At 47.8% G+C, this 16,779-nt stretch overlaps 3 protein-coding genes across 3 annotated transcripts; 1 reads left to right on the top strand and 2 right to left on the bottom strand.

The window, feature by feature from the left end:
• Nucleotides 1-171: 171 nt before the first annotated feature.
• ENTR1 (endosome associated trafficking regulator 1) lies at nucleotides 172-1,738 on the bottom strand. The gene is made up of 6 exons (XM_072353050.1): nucleotides 1,372-1,738; nucleotides 1,127-1,200; nucleotides 858-969; nucleotides 686-748; nucleotides 436-575; nucleotides 172-298 (listed from the first exon to the last, which is right to left on the bottom strand). The coding sequence occupies exons 1-6, from the start codon at nucleotides 1,714-1,716 to the stop codon at nucleotides 205-207; spliced, it is 828 nt and encodes a 275-aa protein (XP_072209151.1). The 5' UTR covers nucleotides 1,717-1,738; the 3' UTR covers nucleotides 172-204.
• Nucleotides 1,739-1,776: 38 nt separating this feature from the next.
• On the top strand, nucleotides 1,777-7,475 carry PMPCA (peptidase, mitochondrial processing subunit alpha). The gene is made up of 13 exons (XM_072353039.1): nucleotides 1,777-1,922; nucleotides 2,002-2,204; nucleotides 2,288-2,367; nucleotides 2,613-2,695; nucleotides 2,960-3,054; nucleotides 3,195-3,295; nucleotides 3,480-3,743; nucleotides 3,913-4,005; nucleotides 4,214-4,332; nucleotides 4,778-4,868; nucleotides 5,112-5,174; nucleotides 5,462-5,606; nucleotides 5,928-7,475. Exons 1-13 carry the CDS (start codon nucleotides 1,870-1,872, stop codon nucleotides 6,095-6,097), a joined length of 1,560 nt encoding a protein of 519 aa, XP_072209140.1. The 5' UTR covers nucleotides 1,777-1,869; the 3' UTR covers nucleotides 6,098-7,475.
• A 111-nt stretch (nucleotides 7,476-7,586) lies between these two features.
• On the bottom strand, nucleotides 7,587-16,777 carry INPP5E (inositol polyphosphate-5-phosphatase E). The gene is made up of 11 exons (XM_072353038.1): nucleotides 16,638-16,777; nucleotides 15,028-16,055; nucleotides 14,006-14,129; nucleotides 13,319-13,416; nucleotides 12,677-12,801; nucleotides 12,403-12,522; nucleotides 11,929-12,036; nucleotides 11,092-11,253; nucleotides 10,417-10,532; nucleotides 9,843-9,979; nucleotides 7,587-9,162 (listed from the first exon to the last, which is right to left on the bottom strand). The coding sequence occupies exons 2-11, from the start codon at nucleotides 15,873-15,875 to the stop codon at nucleotides 9,030-9,032; spliced, it is 1,971 nt and encodes a 656-aa protein (XP_072209139.1). The 5' UTR covers nucleotides 15,876-16,055; nucleotides 16,638-16,777; the 3' UTR covers nucleotides 7,587-9,029.
• Between the last annotated feature and the right edge of the window lie 2 nt (nucleotides 16,778-16,779).

Genomic DNA, 16,779 nt, shown 5'->3' with positions numbered 1-16,779 from the left:
TTGTGAGGCGGGCAGCGCTGCCGGCCCGGTCCGACCGGGAGAGGCCTGGAGTCCCTGCCGGCCCCGCTACGGCACCATCACGGCAATGCGGGCACACTCGCTGTCGGCTCAGCGCTGCCCTTTATGGGCTGGGTCCCACCCCGTGCAGGCTCCAACCTCAGCCATGGATAGCAGAGCTGCTCCTGCAGCGCTTCCCGTTTGGTTTCATTGCCCATCAGCCGACAGCTCCGAAACTCTGTCTATGGATTTAAGGAGATCGGCGACCAGCTGCAGCGATTCTGCTCCAGAAACCAGCTGTCTGATGGAGAGAAAATGGCGTCAGAATGGAGAGGGTAAAGCAGGCGGGCACTGCTTTATGGAACAAAACACACTGCAACTAAACACCTATTGGGGATGTGCATCCTTTGGCCAGCAGAGTGCTTGGAAACAACTCACCTGATTGAAGATCGAGAGCTGCTGATAACAGCCATCAGGGTCTGTAAGGCCGTGTCTGCGTTCTGCCTCACCACAGCCAGGTTTGCTGACTGCCCCGACCTCAGAGCTTCGTTCTCCTGCTTGTAATTCTTCAGCTGAACCTTGGAGAGGGAAATAAGACGCTCCATCATGAGAACGTAACACACCACCGGCAGCACTGAGCGACGTGCAGCTACCAATGGGAGGCCTCGAGGGTCTCGCTGCTGTCTACCTGAAGCAATGCGTTCTCCTGCTTCAGTTTCGTAGCGTTGTTTTCTGCCTTAACAGCCCGTTTCTGAAAGGGAATAAAGGATGAGTGTGAGATGCTGGAAGGCTCGGTGGTAAAGCTGGAAGCGACGTGGTTTGTGTTGGATGCTGTGTGAGATGGGGATGGCAGCACTCACAGTCATCAGCTGGAGGTTCTGTTCCACGTGCTGCACCATCGCTTCCAAGTCCTGAGCTTCCTTCTCTTCTTTGATTTTGTTTTCCTCGAGTTTTCTTTCAAGCTTTTTCATCCTTGTAGGAAGAGAGAAAACAGAACTTGTCTCGGTAAAATAACCACAAGAAACTCCAGGGGAAGAAGTGAGAAACTCCATGTAATAACAAAGAGGAAAGGCATCTCATAGAGCTGCCCTTGTAGGCTGCAGCTCAAGGGATCCCTTTCCTCACTCACGTGTCTGCTTGAGCTCCAGCGATCTCCTGCAGCTCACGGATCCTCCTCCTCAACGCGGCATTCTCTGCTCTCAGCTATAAGGGAACAGACAGAAATCCTTGTTAGAGATGAGAGAGTGATTTAACGGCACCGCAAACAGCCCAGGGGCAGGACCAGGAGGCACACGAAGGCAGAGCTACTGCTGGTGCTGAGCGGCTGTTTCCCCCCCTTTCCCCACACCCCATCTCCATCTCCATCCCTCTCACCTCCTCGTAGCTGCGTTGCCGCGGAGCAGCGCCCGCCCCGCCGCCCCCACACGAGGCCGCCCCGAGGTGTTCCCGCTCGGCGGCCGCGGGCCGGTAACATCCGCTCCACTCCGCCTCATCTTCGTCCTCCTCCGCCTCAGCGGGAGGCGCCGGGCCGGGCAGCAGCAGGGAGCCGAGCAGGGGACCGGGCCGCCCCGGCTGTGGAGGGGTGTTGAAGAGGACGGGCTCCTCGGCGCGGTGGGGCGCAGCTCCGTCTCCGCTCCGTGCTTTGCTCCGCACGAACTCGCGGAAGGAGAAGGGGTTGTGCTCGGCCGTGCGATCCGCGGGCAGCTCCGCCGCCGCCATTACTCGGCGCTCCCGGCGCGCGCCCCGCCCCCCCCCCCCCCAGCGGCGCTCCGCCAATCCGGACGGCCCGACACGCCCCTTTCCCGCCCGCAGGCCGCGCGGCTCTCACGTGACCCGACGCCGGCCGGAAGCGACGCTCCGGGACAGGGCAAGATGGCGGCCGCCGTGGCGTGGTTGCGGCGAGGCGCGTGGGGCCCGGCCCGGCGGTGAGGATCAGCGGGAGGAGGAGCCCGTTCTCCTCGCTAACGGCAGCATCTCCCCTAACGGTGTCTGTGTGTCTCGTAGGTGCGGGCTGGCGGCCGCACGGAGCTACAGCGGAGGCGGTTCGTACCCCAACGTGTCGCTGACGTGCCCGCTGCCCGGCGTGCCCAAAGCCGTGTTCGCCGCGGCGGAGGGTCGGGAGCGCTTGGAGACGCGGGTGTCGGTGCTGCAGAACGGGCTGCGCGTGGCATCGCAGAACAAGTTCGGCCAGTTCTGCACCGTGGGCCGTGAGTGCTGCGGGGGGGGGCGGGGAGGTGAGGGGAGCCCTGCGCTGTGCTGCCAGCGCTGACCTCGAGCCTTCTGCTGCCAGTCCTCATCAACTCCGGATCGCGGCACGAGGCGAAGTACCTGAGCGGCATCGCGCACTTCCTGGAGAAGCTGGCGTTCTCCGTGAGTAGCGCCGGGTCGGCCGGGCTGTGCGACACACTGAGAGCACTGCCGGGATGTCCGGTCTGTGCTGACGGGTTCTGTGATGTCTGCGGTGTTCCCAGCTCTGAGCTTCGCGTTTAGCAAACGGTTGGACTTAAAGAGCTCAAAGGGAGGCTGCGCTGCTGGAGCAGGAGACGTTTGTTGCACAGAGTTGGTATTAATAGTTGTCTCTGCTGCTTTGTGATGCTGGTTTTCTTTGTTCTTAGTCCACAGCGCAGTTTAGCAGCAAAGATGAAATTCTCCTCACCTTAGAGAAGCACGGAGGCATCTGTGACTGCCAGGCATCCAGGTATGGGGGGGTTTCCTCTGTTCTCTTTGAGGTGACCACCCGTCACTGTCACACTAGAAGTTGCATTGTTGTTCTAAGCAGCAGAATCCTGCTCGTGTCAGCTGCTGACTTATCCTGCCAGCTCACTTTTGGGATTATGAAAGCCTGCAGCGTTGCGTTTTCAAAGCGTTTATTGCGTTGTGGGCAAACATAGGGCTGCGATGCCCTAAAGCACTGTTATTGAGTCTGTGTGATTCTCAATGCAGCTCTTTGCTTGCCTTGCAGGGACACCATCATGTATGCTGTTTCTGCTGAAGCCAAAGGCTTGGACACGGTGGTCAACTTGCTGGCTGACGTAGCCCTGCAGCCCAGGTTATCAGGTTTGGAAACATAATATCTGCCTCAGAACAGGAATCCCAAAGCATGACTTCAGAATTCTCCATTAGATCATGCTCATCAAGAAGAGTTCTCATGCAGCTAATGAGTATCTCACCTGGCAGTTCTTTCTCTCCTCTTATAGATGAAGAAATTGAGATGACTCGAATGGCGATACGGTTTGAGCTCGAGGACTTGAATATGAGACCTGATCCAGAACCTCTCCTCACAGAAATGATCCACGCGGTAAAACACTGACCAGTCTGTCCTGTGTGCAATACCCTGTATGAGACACGTTGCATCCTCTTCCTCAGTTTCCCCCTCTAACTGCAGGGCTAATCTTAGACTGTTCTTTAAGTCTCAAGCAGAAGGTGTAGATTGAGGAGGTGAACTAATATTTGCTACTTCAATCTATCTTATTTCCTTTTAGGCAGCCTACAGAGAAAATACAGTTGGACTGAAGAGGTTCTGCCCAGTGGAAAACACTGATAAAATCGATCAGAAAGTCTTGCATTCCTACCTGAGCAATTACTATACGCTGGACAGGATGGTGCTGGCAGGGGTGGGAATTGAGCACGAGCAGTTGGTGGAGTGTGCAAAGAAATACCTGCTTGGAGTGGAACCAGTGTGGGGTAGTGCACAGACCAAGGAGGTGGACAGGTCTGTGGCTCAGTACACAGGCGGCATTGTCAAGGTAAAAGGAAGGTGGAATGGCCTTTTCCTTTCTGTTGTTGATTTGAACATGATCCCAAACCAGCCGTGGCAGCTGTGATGTGGTTGATGTGTTAATTAATAGGAATTTATCGAGTCGGATAAAACAGATGTGAAAATCAATCCTAATAGTTTGTCTGCTTTTCACGCAGGTCGAAAAAGACATGTCAGATGTGAGCCTGGGTCCTACTCCAATCCCAGAGCTTACCCACATTATGATTGGGTTAGAAAGCTGCTCATTTTTAGTAAGTATCAACCTAAATGTCTCAATACCTGAACTCCAGCTGATGAAACCTGTACCTACAAGCAGCTTTTTCACTCACCAGTTGATAAGGGCGTTGATTTTTCATGTTCCTCTTGTTCTATGTTCTGAATTCTTTTGCTCTTCACTCATCCCTGAGGGTCCTCCTGGGTCTCTGCTGTTAAGTGACCAAATTTCTTCCTGAATTTCAGGAGGAAGACTTCATTCCCTTTGCAGTATTAAATATGATGATGGGAGGCGGTGGCTCTTTTTCAGCTGGAGGGCCTGGCAAGGGCATGTTCACCCGACTGTATCTCAATGTGCTCAACAGGTTTGTTTGTGTTTGCTAAATGGATAGCAGAAACTGTCTTGTATAGCAGGCTGTCAAGGAAGGCCTCATCCTGTGAAAGACAGCACTCCTAGGTTTTACATCAGCTTATTATGTTGGAAATACACGAGACTCATTTGTTAGTGAGCATTTTGAAAGGGTGAAAGGTCAGAAGTGAGCCAGAATCCCTTCTTCCATTAGCCCAATCCATTCCTTCAGGCAGGGAATTGGCTGTAGGTACTAGTAGTACTATTCCATTGTTTTCTATTTAGTCTCAAGGACTCAGAGGGTAAGAAGGAAAAACTCAGATGTGGGGACTGACAATTCCTTCTGGTACTGCTGAGGAGCCTGAAAACGAGCTCAGAGGGGACTCACTGTCCGTGTTGTTTTAATTTGGATATTTATATTCTATTTTCTAAACTTTAACGTTCTGTTTGTGTACTCACAGGCACCACTGGATGTATAATGCAACTTCTTACCACCACAGTTACGAGGACACAGGTCTCCTGTGTATACATGCCAGTGCAGATCCCAAACAGGTATACAGTCCTGTATTCAAAGACAGGTGTCCATAAACAGTCACTGCATCACTTATTACCAAACAGTGATATGAATTAGCTAAAGTAGTGGTAGCAACTATCTATAAACTTGTAACACTGCAGAATTATTGGAATCCAACAGAGCTGATTTCTGAAATCAAACTAGATGTTGAGCACATTATGCCATTTTAATAGAATATTCATCATGGTTGTAATTTTGTTTCAAATGCCTGTTTTTCTTAGGTCCGAGAGATGGTGGAAATCATCACAAGAGAATTCATTCTAATGGCAGGAGCGATAGGAGAGGTCAGCAACCTAACTTGCAGACTACGTAGATGGTCTTTGAGCTGAAGTATTGCATTGTATTGGCCTTGCTGGGGTGAAGTATTTCTTGTATTTCCATAAAAAGAACGTTGCAATTTTAGCAGCACGTTCACAGAGTTGGAAGGGCCTTTCTTTGCACAACTCGGAAGTGCTCCACAGCTCTTCACAACTATCTTTATAGAGCAAAAGAAAGGCCGCTTAGCACTAATCCAGACACTTGTGTTATCCAGTCATCTTAGAAGATGTTTGTATCTGCTGCTCATTTGCAGGTAGAACTTGAGCGAGCAAAAACACAACTCAAGTCAATGCTCATGATGAACCTCGAGTCAAGACCAGTTATCTTTGAAGATGTGGGAAGGCAAGTGTTGGCAACCAACACAAGGAAACTACCTCATGAGCTGTGTGCACTGATCAGTGAGTAAACCAGTTTTCCTCTCTGGATTGATCTGCGGGTACAATCTAAGGGTAGCAACTTAAAATAGGTATTCTGATAGCATAGATGAATCGCTCCAGTACGGGGACATAAATGTAGATACAGATTCCAAACTGATCTTCTCAGTTGCTTGGAAGTTAGCAATGTTTGTCCGAAGAAGGGCAAAAGCTGAAGCCTGTGTCTATGGCTAGCGATGATTTGGTTTTCTGAGCATCGTGAGGTCTGAGTTGGAACCACAATAAAGCTGGTTTGTGCTATGTAGAATGTGGCTGTTAGAGCGCTGGCTTTTTTTCCCATTGCAGGTAAGGTGAAATCCTCTGACATCAAGAGAGTGGTCACTAAGATGCTCCATAAGAAACCAGCTGTGGCTGCACTGGGTGACTTGACAGACCTGCCTACCTATGAACACATCCAAGAAGCACTTTCTAGTAAGGATGGTCGGCTTCCCCGGCTGTATCGGCTCTTTCGATAAAGCAGCACTTCCTGAATATATATCTGAGAGACTTGCTGCTGCTTTCGTATTGGTTTTGTGCGTTTATAATACTGCTACAGCTCCACTCCCTCCCAGATCTTTCCAGGCATACTGTGCAAACACAGAGTGACATTACAGCTGAGCAAAACTGCTTCAGAACACTGGGCTATGAAGAGCTCACTGTGTTGGATTTAGAGGCCCACCCTGGCTCCGAATGAGTACTTTGATCCTCAAGATGAGTGTATGCAGCCTTCTCTTGGTACTGGGGAGGGCACTGCAACCCCAAATATTTACCACTGCAACTCAAAGCAGTACCTAAGGAGTCACTGCTGTGTGTTACCACTAAGCCATATTGCAGCAGCAGCCTTTTCAGCAGCACTGTGGATGTTACATTAGAGGCCCCGCTGTGTGCCTTCAGGAAAGCAGTGGCCTGCCTGCCCCTGCAGGCACAGCACCCTCACAGGGCAGACACGTGGCAGAAAGCTGGGTGGGATTAAATAACAGAAGGCTTCAGGCTAATAATTAGACGTGTGTTCCTCTAATTAATAGCTTTCCTTCATAAGGGTGCTCACCACACTTGTTATAAAGGATTTCCTTTAGATTACACTTCAGTTTGACATGTTGTACTCTAACAAGAGCTGTATGGGTATAGGGAGACTGCTGAAAATGCTGCTAAAGAAATTATTCTTTCTTCAGAGAATATTACAGCTATTACCATAGTGAAGAAGTATTTGGTCAAAATGACTTGGGGAAAATATTGGTTATTACTCATGCAAAACAGGATCTGCAATCCAGGTTCTGTTCCAAGCATTGTGGATTATCTCACTGCTGTAATTTACCATCTGTAATACTCTTAGAATAAATCCTGTGTCTGGGAATAACTCAGTAATTATGTTAGAACCCAAGGGAAAGTAGGTTTTCACTTGAAAGTGAATTGTGCTCAAGAATAAAAGCTTCTCTTACTCCCAAACCAGTATTCAAAGGAGTTGCACCTTAAACTTGTACCCTATATTCCCTTGGAGTGTCAATCAGATTAATTTAAGGCCTGGCAAAAAGAAGGCAGAACTGTCAGCCTTACAGTGGAATGGAGCTCAGCAAGCAGTTCAATTCAATGAATCGACAGTGTTTAGAAAGCTCACGATACTGAAAGTGACAGACATGGGACTGTTTTGTGTTCCAGAAAGAGAAAAAAAAGGCAAATGTTTAACATACTGAAGGAACAGGGACCCAGAAGAGATGAAAAAGCACCTTGGTATGAATAATCCCTTGCCATAGGGGCTTAAAGATGGAGACAGCTGGATCTCAGCATGTCACTGGCTTGTTGTGTGTTGTAAGGAACAATCAAATCGGGAGCAGAGTACTACGAGGCAGCTATGATCTGCTTTATCACCGTACCTTACATAACTGGAACAAAACATGTTACATTGCTTCTTACAGAACTCACAGTATGGAAGTCATTTGATTGCTGTGCATGTTTATAAAGATAATAAAGAAATCTCTAAATGACTGAAGCAAGTAGCGAGAGTTCTGAAATGGAGCAGTTAAGCACGACCTTTCCTGAACTGGCAGGTGAAATGCCCGTTATTTGTTCAGTGCATAATGATATCAAAGGAGCCTGTCTTGCTTTTCCAGCTGAAGAAGAATGGCTAAGGTTACCCAAAGGGTTAGCAGGCATCACAGTCGAATGGCTATAGATCTGACAGCCCTGCAATAAGAGTGGCTCTCATTTAAGGTACCATATTGATTCATTTTTATTCCTTTAAAAAGAAAGGAAATCCAAATACCTGGTGGCTACAGACAGGTCAGTGCCAGAGATGTTTGTACCGCAGAACAGAAGCCCCGTCTTGGACAGGTTGCATAGTTAGCAGCACTTCCAAATTGTTTGCACGGTGTTACTATTGAGGTGATTAATAACCCAGCCAATCTGTGCCTATAAATATTAGCTGTACTTAACCTTTTACCAGTGCCGTACCAGTTCATATGTGTGCATTAGCCTTAGGGGAATACCACATCAAAAACAGCCAGTTACTCACAGTTCACTGAACTGGGAAAATCAAAACAAAGGGACTTTAACTGTCATCAGAGGTAACAGAATGGCACTGATCTGACTTGCTGCAGTTTTCCTGCTTGCTTCCTCAGTACTCAGTTCAAGATCCCAATCACTTTGGTGGAGCATTACACAGTAGCTGTGTTTAGATTGTTTTCAACTGGAGTGTCCTGCTGCAGAAGGGGGGGGGAGAGGAGGTGATTTAAAGACAAATGCGTGGTCTGAGAGATCGGTATTTACACACCTCCCCACTAACAAAAAGGCCTACAGAATAAGGACTGAAAGGCAATGTTCATACACCTCGAATGTACAATAGTACACTCATACAGATCCTGCTTGCAGAGGTCCAAAAAAAGCCCAACTCAGGAGTAACCATCCACAGACAAAACTGCCTAATTCCCTAAGTGGTCCCCATTATGCATTTTACAGATCACTGCATGTTTGGCTACAGGTAAGGAAAAAAAACAAACCCACAAGATACAAGGGGGTAACCTGACCAAATCAAACAGGCAAACCAACTTTTTCACCTTCCTGCAGGTTCTTCTTAGGTCCCTTGCCCCCAGTTGTGCCAACTTCCAGAGATGTGGACCCTGTATGGAGTCATCTTAGAAGAGACAGACTGCATCTGGTCAGTATGGTCAACAATATTGCGTCTGTTGGAATGGATGCCCTAAATAACCAACTCGTTTTTTTCTTCAGCAAAAGCATTTGAGCTGTATGGATTATTACCTCATGCAAATGAATCCAGGATGAGGTTTAAGACATTCTTCACAGGCCCCAGCAACTGCCAGAGGTGCTTAAGCAGACAGTTCCCTGCAGATTTTTGCCGTGGCTTGCAATGCTCTTTCCAGGCACCTCTAACACAAGCGCTGTGGAGTTCTTAGCTCAGGAAATGCTACATATGCTGCTGGATTTTTGGTCCTTTTGCTGTCGTCGATTCTGAAGTTCCCTTGTAATCCTTCTCTTTATTCCAATCAAGTAGAGTTCTCTGTCAAACTGCCCTGCAGCAAGTGGAATACTGCAATATAAAAACAAGCCATTAGATTAGGGCACAAATGCATTCTTGTTTGCCCAGTGTTTACTAACTCGTTCATAAAACAAAGGACCAGATTTATGTATTTGTAACCTGTTTTTTTTTAAACACCCCCCATCCAAATCCCAATTCTGATTGATGAAGTGCTCCAAGAAATTGTCCTTTTCCATCTACCTGATACTAGATGCTAAATTTCAGTGACTTAACTGCATTTTCTGAGGAGTTACACTAGCACAGCAGCTGACAGTGGAATATTAAGAAACATGGAGTTTCTGGCATACAGCTATGTTATAAAGCAGCCACCATGGGAAGTGCAAACAGTGCTGACCCCAAGAAAGGGAAAGAGGAACAGAGGAAGAAATCTGCCCATGCTTACAGGCAAACCAGAGAGCTGCATATCAGGTAGAACAGAGGCTCAGACAACTGCAACAGACTCCATTAATCTCCCTCAGGACGATTAAGAGACCTGTCAGCCAGAATTTCTGATGTCAGCTGTGAGGCTTAAGCACTATCACTGCTCAGCACCGGCAACATACATTGGGTAAAAAACAAACACAGGGAACTGTGGGGGATTAACTCCATTCCAGGAACTCTGAAAGGGAGCGCATCCTCAGGATCACTGCAGATATGTACAGTTGCACAGAACAGCACCAACGGGTACTTACTTATCCCTGCCAGGCCTCACTTTCACACGGAACAATGCAAACACAGGACGGTGGTCTGAAGTTTTGATCACAGGACAAGACGAGTATTTAACAGCTTGGATGTCATCTCTGTACCGACTGCGGAACACTACTCGATCCTGGGAGACAGAGAGGAAACTCACAGTAAGTCCCTTTGCATATCTATGCTGGAGAGAAGCACAGGTTCATTTATCAGAATCTACTCAGTGAAATTCTTGGACGGGTATGCAGTCATGAAGAATGTATGTCTGATCCCAATTGCCCTTTCGTGTCCAGTTCTGAGCACAGAGGATAATGCACTGGAACATGATGTGAGGCAGGAAAAAGTAAGACTGGCAGTTTGTGACAAACTCTCATGTATTCAACAATCCTTTCTTCAGGGTTCCACATGCCCCGCTGTCCTTGACAAATTTCAGCATGGCTGTTTCTCATGCAGAGCTACTATAGGAGGGAGCATATTTAAAGCAGTTTTTTAATGTAGGTGAGAATTCCCTCTGGAGATGGGTAAACGCCTAAACAGCCCTTCCAAGAGTGCTGCTCTGAAATCCTCTCTTACCGTGTAGGAAGGAGTCCTCTGTTTGGAAGTGGTGTCGTAGCTGTCCTTTCCTATGTCAAACTTGTAGGAAGGACGGAAATGAATGTCAGCCTCTTGGAATCCTTTGAAAATAGACCCTGTATTGGAGGGGGAGAACAACGTAAACAGCAAACTCCTTCCATCACCCTGGCACATGTTCTGCACTTATTCAGCACTGCTGGACTAACACTGGGTAGGAACAGCAAGCATGTACATACATGATAGTGGAAGACTAGGCTCTGGAAATGTAGGAAGTTCAGGTTCTTATATGGTGAAGACGAATAGCTAGACTGTGCCTATTTAAACAAACAACACTTGGTCTAGGCACTTCCCCTTCCACTGAAAGCTCACAATGCTTTGTGTATGCTGTCTGTTCAGTCTAAATGCTCTTGGTGCTGAGACAGTGATGTCAGTTTCAAAGAGGAGCCAGATGAAACAGAGCAATAAATAGCTTGGCAGATTACACGAGACACAAAGCAAAATGCAGAATTCTCTTTAATAGACTCCCACTAGATTCAACAACTGCCGAGTTCCCTCTTTAGCGATCTTAACAAGAGAAAGCAGTGAATATGTTTAGAAAACAGGGAGTTGGCAGTAATCATTTCTGTGTATAGAAAGCTTTGTCCCTGCAGGCTGGGGAGGGCAGCTGTTACTTACCTCTACCCATTTCACTGGTAAGCTGGTCATATGCCAGTAGTTTGGAGACACCTGTTTCTGGATTCTGGTTCAAGATGGAATCCACAGTTTCACGGTCTTTATTTAGTCGGAAGTTGAAGTCACCAAACCAGAATACTTCATCAAACCGAGTGGTGACATCACCTGCAGATTCAAGGCCGACGCATCAGCATGAAAGGAAACATCTGAAAAAGCTCCACGAGCAGACAAAAATCCCAGACTGCTCTTTCCCTCTGAGTCCCTGCATGTTCACTGAAACTCCATAGTTAGAAATGAGAATATATGAGTATATGAATCGAGAAACTAGTGCTACACTGCAGATAAAAGCTCTTTTTGCTAGAAGACCGAGTTCTACATGCAGACATCACGTTAACACCACAGTATCAAGAAACAATAATGGAATATGGCCAGCCATACAGCTGCAAACTGTCATGTTCTGTTTCAAAAGAAGGTAATTTTGGCCAGTTCTAAAAAACACCTGAAAAATGAAACATCATATTCGGTTTTAATGAGTCTGGCAGCAATTGTATTCAGGATTGCACAAAAATTATTGTACTGCCTTTCTAAGGATGAAAAATCTTAGTATGCTCTCCCTCCTCCTCCATTTCAACCTCAGCTCTCAAATAGACCCAAAATTATGATTCAACTGTAAAAAAAACCCATGTGAATAAGGGCCATACTCACACAAAAAGACACACAGCCCCTTTTTATATCAACTAATTCACAAACACCGTCCCATTCTCTCTTCCTTCGTGCACTCCCCTGTTCTGCACCATTCCTGCTCATTTGGGCTCATACATAAGAATGTTTCACACTTACCAGAGCTGGATCGATAGGGGTTTGTGTCCGGAACGACCTTAGGAAGGGTAAGTGCTTGAATGGTTTTATTGTAGTCCAGCTTCCTCTCATTCACTTTACTGTCTCCAGCTGAAATACAGAAATCCCACTACTGGCAAGGATGCACCATTTTCATTCAGCTCCATTTCTGATGATAAAAAGAGCTTTCAATTGGGAATCAGACATCCCTGTAAACAGGAACACTGCCCCAGGGAGCACACAGACTTATCAATAAGGGAAACAAATGCACAGAGCTCATTTTTGTTTTCTAACCAGTTCCTTTTCAACTTTGCTACCACACGTATTCCCCTCCCTCCCCTCTTCAGGTCAGCAGTGCTGAGATTTGACTTCAGTCTGTCCAGCTCTTGTGTTCCCCTGCAGCCTTCTTTCTTTCATAAATCAACCCCCTCCTTCCTCAAACAGGACACTGCTAACAAAACTATATAAGTGTCTCACATGTGAAATGGGAGGTAATGAAGAGAAAGGAGGTCCCAAAAAACGTGAAGCAGATTCCCAGAGCTCCCTTGGTTTTGATCTGAGATACGATTCGAGTTGTCACTGTGGCATATTCCACTTCTGGAAGGAGAAAGAGAAGCTGTTGTCAGAGAAAAGCTCCAGAGATAACGAGTATTAAAGGGAGGAGAGGGACAGCCCTGGAGAAGAGGACAAGACACCCGATAGCAGCAGCCCTTTCACCTCCCCACTCTCCAGCTCATACTGGACCACACACCTGAGCAGAACCAGATCAGGTCCCTTCGAATGAAGACAGACATGTAGAGCACTCCGTGAGCAGCAGAGTAGAGCATGACGTAGTGGGGACCCAGCGTCTCCTGGAGGCGGATTTCCCACTCTCTTCTGCAGGAGAGAACAACAGCTGGATCACAAAGACAGCACAAGAGACAACAACCAGGAAAGAAAATCAGCATTGTGAAAACACAGCAATCCTTCTAGGGATTTCTAAGGAAATACAATTCTCATTGGAAGGAAAATCTACAAAAAAAAACAAAGCAGGGACTGACACGAGGCTCTGACCCGCTCTTCTAGGACTAATCAATCTCACAGAGTATACTTCGGAGCAATGTAGTACTAACCAGCACTAGACTGCTAACACTAAGGGCCAGTGGGTTACAACTGGCTCAGATAACACTCTTACTGAACAGCAGTTCTGTTAGCTGGAAAAGGGCCACATTCTGTATTTATGGATTTTTGTGACATTTTCCTCTAGCACCCATTTCCCATGGTGCTCACACAATAAGAATTCACAGATGTTACAAGGTGGTTTATGAGGAATATGATTATTTCCAGACTAATTAAAACCAAAGCTACTAGTTAACAAGGAAAAAAGGATGGTTCATTACATTGTTTTTGCTACCTGTCTGGACAGCCTTCTTGAACCCCGATGACATACATGTCCTGGGCATAGTCGGGATCTGTTGGCAACAAGAAGTCATCCAGATTCTCTGGAAGTTCCTGTGATTAAAAACATGAATTATGACAAGACTTACTACAAAAGAAGTGCAGATAAAGCTACAAGATTTACAAACAACTCATGCTTCTCAAATAGGATACTACTGAGAATACTCCTTCCCAAAGGTAGATCTCAACTGCTGTCACTCCAGCAGTAATCAGCACTCTGCAGGTTGGTTGCTGCAGCTACACAGGCTGATAAGGTGACATTTCTAATTTCCCAGGATATATTTTGCCACCAAGCTCACAGGCTATTTACTGAACACCACAAGGGCTGATTGTGTTCTTCCAAGCACAGCTTCTCAATCATCTGCTTGAATCCATTGTAAATCCCTATGCTAAGTAAAGATGTAGGCAGGAGATGATATTCTTTAGGCACATTCTCTTACTGAACAATCAGACCTCTTCACAAGACCCTAACAGCAACAGGGCATCAAGGGGCTGCCGCAAAAAGCCAGAGAAGTGCTAGGAAGCTTCTTGCTGTTTCCATACCGAGTACCCGAGGCACTCCAACACTGAGACTTTATCTCTGTAATAAATACAGGTTAATTCTACTGCTGCCAAAAGTATCTGGAGAATTATGTGCACGTACCTTCTGGCCTTGCATGTTCCAGGTGGCCACAAAAATTCCAATATTCCTATCAGGGAAATATCTGCTGAGTTCTTCTGCTCCCAGTAAGGCACCACTCGCCAGAAGGCTGCCTTCCAAATAGCTTCTGTGAACAGAAGACCCACGAAAGAGCATCGTGATTGGAATACAGATCTAACACTCAAACCTTGAGTTAATCAAGAATAAACCTTTAGCTCATGAAAACAATGTCTTTATATACTGTTCTGCTACCTTAAAGTTTACCAGGACATCTGCAGTTTTTAGAAACTCAAAGATAAGAAGTAATAGACGTACAGAGAAACACAAAACAACTCAAAGCAGAATTACTTTCCCTTTTATTACTACCATCAACTCCTTGGATCACTGATCAGATTTATCCCCCGAGGTCCCGCAGAGCACCGTGTACCTACAGCACACCGTTTTAAGCTGAGCACTTGGTGTCCTTTACCTTTCAGCACGCTTCCCAACCTGTGCCACATCAGAGCATTTGTGCTGGGAGGTCTTTGCAGAGCGAGGATTCCAGACCTTAACAAGCAAAATCAGCCCCCCTTCAATCAATAATCTAAGCTTAACTAATCTGTGAAGACAGTCAAGTTGAATAAGAGGTCAGGGCCCCAGGAGGAGAAAGTGCTGTACTGAGACCCAAGACTATTCCTCAAGAGAATAGTGCAAGATCTGAGGCAGAGGGGAAATATTCCCAAGCATTAGCATGCACAGCTACTGCTCCTTATCTCTCAAAACAGCTCACTTAAATATTACAAGTAAACCAACAGTAAATCTTTCACTTATGAAAAACAATCAGCAGCCCAAAGGAGAACACGGACTGTTTGTACCAGTATCTGTACCAGTATTTTCACCTACAAACCATCTCCAGTCTCCTCAGTAAGTTAAACAACAGAGACCTTCAGTCACAAGTTCTCTGCCTCTGACCATCAGGGTTCCAACAAGGCAGCCAGCACTCACCACACACAGCAGGCTTTGCCAGGAGAAGCTGGGAGACGTACCTGCTTCGGACATCCTTGGAACGAATGGGAGTGAGCAGGCTGAACGTAGATTTCATGGAGTCTGTGGAGCAATTATCATAGACCGTCCCGTTGCCATGCAGCCTGGTGTCACTCAAGCTGTTGCTTACCCTCCCAAACTTGTGCTGAGAATAATGTCGATAATCCATTAGATCTGGGTCAATCTTATTAGCTGTCCTCAGCGTATGAGAGGCCACGTTGAGCTCCATGGGCGGCAGAGGTCGAGCAGGCGTTATTTGGGACAGCCGGGGTTTGCTGCCTGCAAATGCTTTCCCACGCAGAAGCCCACCAAAGGCACTGGAGATCTCAGAGGCTCGTTTCCCCAGGTCAGAAGTGCTTCCTTTGCTTTTCCCCATAGGACTTTCTTCCGAGGCATCTGGTGAACTGTGCAAGGAGTTTGGCTCGCAACACGGGGTTGCTCTACCCCTGATGGGAGAGGTGAGAGCTGCTTCCTGCAGAGAACCGTTGGAGGAACTCGTCTCATTGGGATCGGTCAGACTTTCCTGACTAGTTCGAAACCTCCTCCACCTCTTCCAGTTCTTCTCATCCAAAGATGCAGCACGTTCCAGCCGGGGTTTCCTGGGAGGCCTTGGGGTAATTGATTTAATCTTCATGTTAGTTTTGAGTTCATCTGGTAGAAGCTTTAAGGTTTCATTCAATAAGGTATCTACGCGTGGAGGAGATTCAAAGGTCAGAACGCCGTTGCTGCTGGCTTCCTTCTTTGCTGCTTTGCCTGCTTTTCTAGCTTGCAGGTCCTGCACTGCTCCACCTTCTGCCTTCTGTGTAATGCATGTCCCTGAGTGCTGCGAAAGCCCATTGAGAGAACTCATTCTCCTCCCAGCTACAGGCTGCTCCACATGTGCAGTTCCTCACAGCATAGCTTTCTTTCCCTTGCTTACTCCGTGGGCTTTAACAGAGCTTTAACCAAGCCAGAAAGATGTGGAGCCTGAAGATGGTTCAGTCTTTGGTTGAGAGCAAAGGGAAGGTGTAGATGTAGACAGCTGCATTGTCTGTAAAACGTTAAGAGGTAAAACACGTGAAAAAAACACCCAAAACAACCCAAAAGAAACACGTAGGAACGAGAACTTCCTGAGCTGCAAACTGTGGACTGCAGAAGTCATCAGCTCTTGGTAGGTCCACGTTACGGAACAGCTCAAACCTTAACGTGACCTTGCACCACCGTTATTCTCATCACCACAAGAGCAGGATAACGACTGATTTCCCAACCGCTGCAGGCACCGCTTCAAAGGTATTTCCCTAAGCAAAGAGCTCCGTGCTCCAGCAGCACGACAGCTACTTCAAACCGCCCCATCTATCTCTGCCGCTTCTAACGCCGCAGGCCGGCCCTGCCGCACAGTGAGTCACAGCGCTCAGCTCCAGCCAGCGCCACAGGCCAGGCCATTCCCAGCGGCCTCCCCAGCAGGGAGCGATGAGCTCAGTGCCGCCATTCCTCCCGCCCCCAACCCGGGCAATGCTGCTGACACTCAGCAGGAATCCCCCCCTCCCGCCTTAGGGACGCAGCGCTGGGTTCAAGCCGAGCTCCGCGCTCCCGTCCCCCCCCCCCACCACAACCCGGGGCCGCCCCCACTCACCGCTGTGAGGAACACGGCCGCGCTCCCTCGCGGGGTTCGCCGCCGCGCGGAGGAATCCTCGGAAGGACTCCGCCTCACCGCCGAGCGAGGCCCGGGCCCCGGCACTGCCAGGCGGGCCCGGAGCCGCCCCGCTCCCTCCCGG

The sequence above is a fragment of the Excalfactoria chinensis genome, chromosome 18 (genome assembly GCF_039878825.1).
Source record: "Excalfactoria chinensis isolate bCotChi1 chromosome 18, bCotChi1.hap2, whole genome shotgun sequence".
NCBI classification, from domain to species: Eukaryota; Metazoa; Chordata; class Aves; order Galliformes; family Phasianidae; genus Excalfactoria; species Excalfactoria chinensis.
Note: the sequence above shows the minus strand (reverse complement) of the source record. Positions and strands in the feature narration are given on the sequence as shown.

Excerpts from the sequence above, each read along its gene's own strand:
- INPP5E (XM_072353038.1), bottom strand. The coding sequence starts at position 15,875 with ATGAGTTCTCTCAATGGGCTTTCGCAGCACTCAGGGACATGCATTACA. Across the intron at positions 12,037-12,402 it reads CATTACCTCCCATTTCACAT|CTGGAGACAGTAAAGTGAAT; the intron begins GTGAGACACTTA and ends TCTGTATTTCAG. Across the intron at positions 9,980-10,416 it reads AGAGGACTCCTTCCTACACG|GATCGAGTAGTGTTCCGCAG; the intron begins GTAAGAGAGGAT and ends TCTGTCTCCCAG.
- ENTR1 (XM_072353050.1), bottom strand. The coding sequence starts at position 1,716 with ATGGCGGCGGCGGAGCTGCCCGCGGATCGCACGGCCGAGCACAACCCC. Across the intron at positions 970-1,126 it reads GCTGGAGCTCAAGCAGACAC|GATGAAAAAGCTTGAAAGAA; the intron begins GTGAGTGAGGAA and ends TCTTCCTACAAG. Across the intron at positions 299-435 it reads AGCTCTCGATCTTCAATCAG|ACAGCTGGTTTCTGGAGCAG; the intron begins GTGAGTTGTTTC and ends TCTCTCCATCAG.
- PMPCA (XM_072353039.1), top strand. The coding sequence starts at position 1,870 with ATGGCGGCCGCCGTGGCGTGGTTGCGGCGAGGCGCGTGGGGCCCGGCC. Across the intron at positions 1,923-2,001 it reads GCGTGGGGCCCGGCCCGGCG|GTGCGGGCTGGCGGCCGCAC; the intron begins GTGAGGATCAGC and ends TGTGTCTCGTAG. Across the intron at positions 4,006-4,213 it reads TAGAAAGCTGCTCATTTTTA|GAGGAAGACTTCATTCCCTT; the intron begins GTAAGTATCAAC and ends CCTGAATTTCAG.